Raw genomic sequence first — 1,487 nt, 5'->3', positions numbered from 1 at the left:
AGTTTCACACCCCTGCACCGAATAGACTTAATATATAATAAATAAATAAAATATAATAAAATAATCGCACAAAAACATCTTCTTTGGAGGTAACTGAGACTGACAGGTAAGGGAGCCAATCAGGAGAGCGCACGAGGAGAGGGTGGGTCCTCCAGCATCCGCATATAAAAGCAAAGGGGCAGGGCTTTCTGATACAGTATATTCCGTTGTTTTGATGTGAGAAGAGCCTTTGTTTTTTGTAATCGACGAATTGCTACACTAGTAATCCGATATTCTGTATTACTAACATTTCGCTACTCGTTTTTTTCTCTACCCGATCGAGTCGCTTAGAACCGAGCGACTTGATCCCGCAAATACAAATCGCTTTGTGAAATCAGGTCAAAAGGGATGCCGCTGCAGATAGACTCCGACGGACGCCAACAGTCTTTGGATTTAATCTCATCGCATATAATCGGGGAAAGCAGCTTCTGCATAAAATTAAAAGGCCTCAGAATAATTCCTGCTCGACCGAGTGTTTCTGAACAACACCAGAGCTCGAGTTCACATTAAAGAAGGCTCGGTAGCGGACACAGAAAAGAGGCGTAACAATTAGCAAGTGCTAGCGCTAGCAGAGCAACAACAACAGCGATTCGAGCGAAGGGTCGATTTTTCCGTAAGTTGTTCGGTTTAGAGGCCAGCTTTTTTTGCTGTATTGGATTTTAAAGCTTTTGCCGTGTGACTGTGGTGAGAACGCTTTTGTCGGTAAGTGAATTAAACGATTTTACTGAACCAGGAAGACGATTTATCACTCTCTTTTCGGGGTGGGGGAGGGGCAGATAATTGGAGGAAATGTCCTCGCGGGGCGCTGTTCTGTTGTAATCAACCATAACAGACCTATTTTTATGTATTTATATGTTTACATTATAATGCACGGACATGCACATTGTTGTTTATTTAAAAAGTAGTTTTGTTTTTTTAACAATTGTATGTGTTTCTTGTGTTTTCCAGCCATGAAGCTGTTGGAAAACTCAAGTTTTGAAGCTCTCAGCTCCAGACTTTGCGTCGAAACTGGAGAATCTCGCATCATTGGAAGGTAAGAGATTTGTGCAAACCTCTTTTTTTCCCCAAAACCCTACTCATATTAGGTCACGGTAGCCTTTTATGTACCTTTTAAGGAAGTTGGGAAACTCCCGATTGTTCCATTCAGGCTGCCATCCTTGAAGTCCTATAATAAGATATACGTTGATTTATTCTGGAATAATATTCCTGCCTTTTTATAATTCATAATTATGTTAAAATTATGTTTTAAAAGTCAAAAAATTGACATTGTGCTAGATTTTTGGACTATTTTATTAAATGTGTTTTAGGCGATTTTGGAATTAAGCTAATATTTCAGCTACATGCTAGCTGTTTTGGCTAATTTAGGCTTTGTTTCGTTTTGTTTTTTAAATTTATTCATTATTTATTTATTTTTGGTCCATTTTGGAATTTAGGTAATATTTCAGCAT

General features: G+C 38.5%; 1 protein-coding gene across 1 annotated transcript in view; it reads left to right on the top strand.

Moving 5' to 3' along the window:
• Positions 1 to 186: 186 nt before the first annotated feature.
• Positions 187 to 1,487, top strand: part of maf1b (MAF1 homolog, negative regulator of RNA polymerase III b) — a 7,167-nt gene continuing 5,866 nt past the window's right edge. Inside the window, exons 1-2 of the mRNA XM_024280426.2 lie at positions 187 to 741; positions 988 to 1,072. Of these exons, the coding sequence (XP_024136194.1) occupies positions 990 to 1,072 (83 nt within the window). The 5' untranslated portion in view covers positions 187 to 741; positions 988 to 989. The remainder of the gene's footprint in view (positions 742 to 987; positions 1,073 to 1,487) is intronic.

Source organism: Oryzias melastigma, linkage group LG20 (assembly GCF_002922805.2).
Source record: "Oryzias melastigma strain HK-1 linkage group LG20, ASM292280v2, whole genome shotgun sequence".
In the NCBI taxonomy this organism is placed as follows: Eukaryota; Metazoa; Chordata; class Actinopteri; order Beloniformes; family Adrianichthyidae; genus Oryzias; species Oryzias melastigma.
The sequence above is the reverse complement of the archived record's forward strand: the minus strand, read 5'-3'. Positions and strand labels throughout refer to the sequence as shown.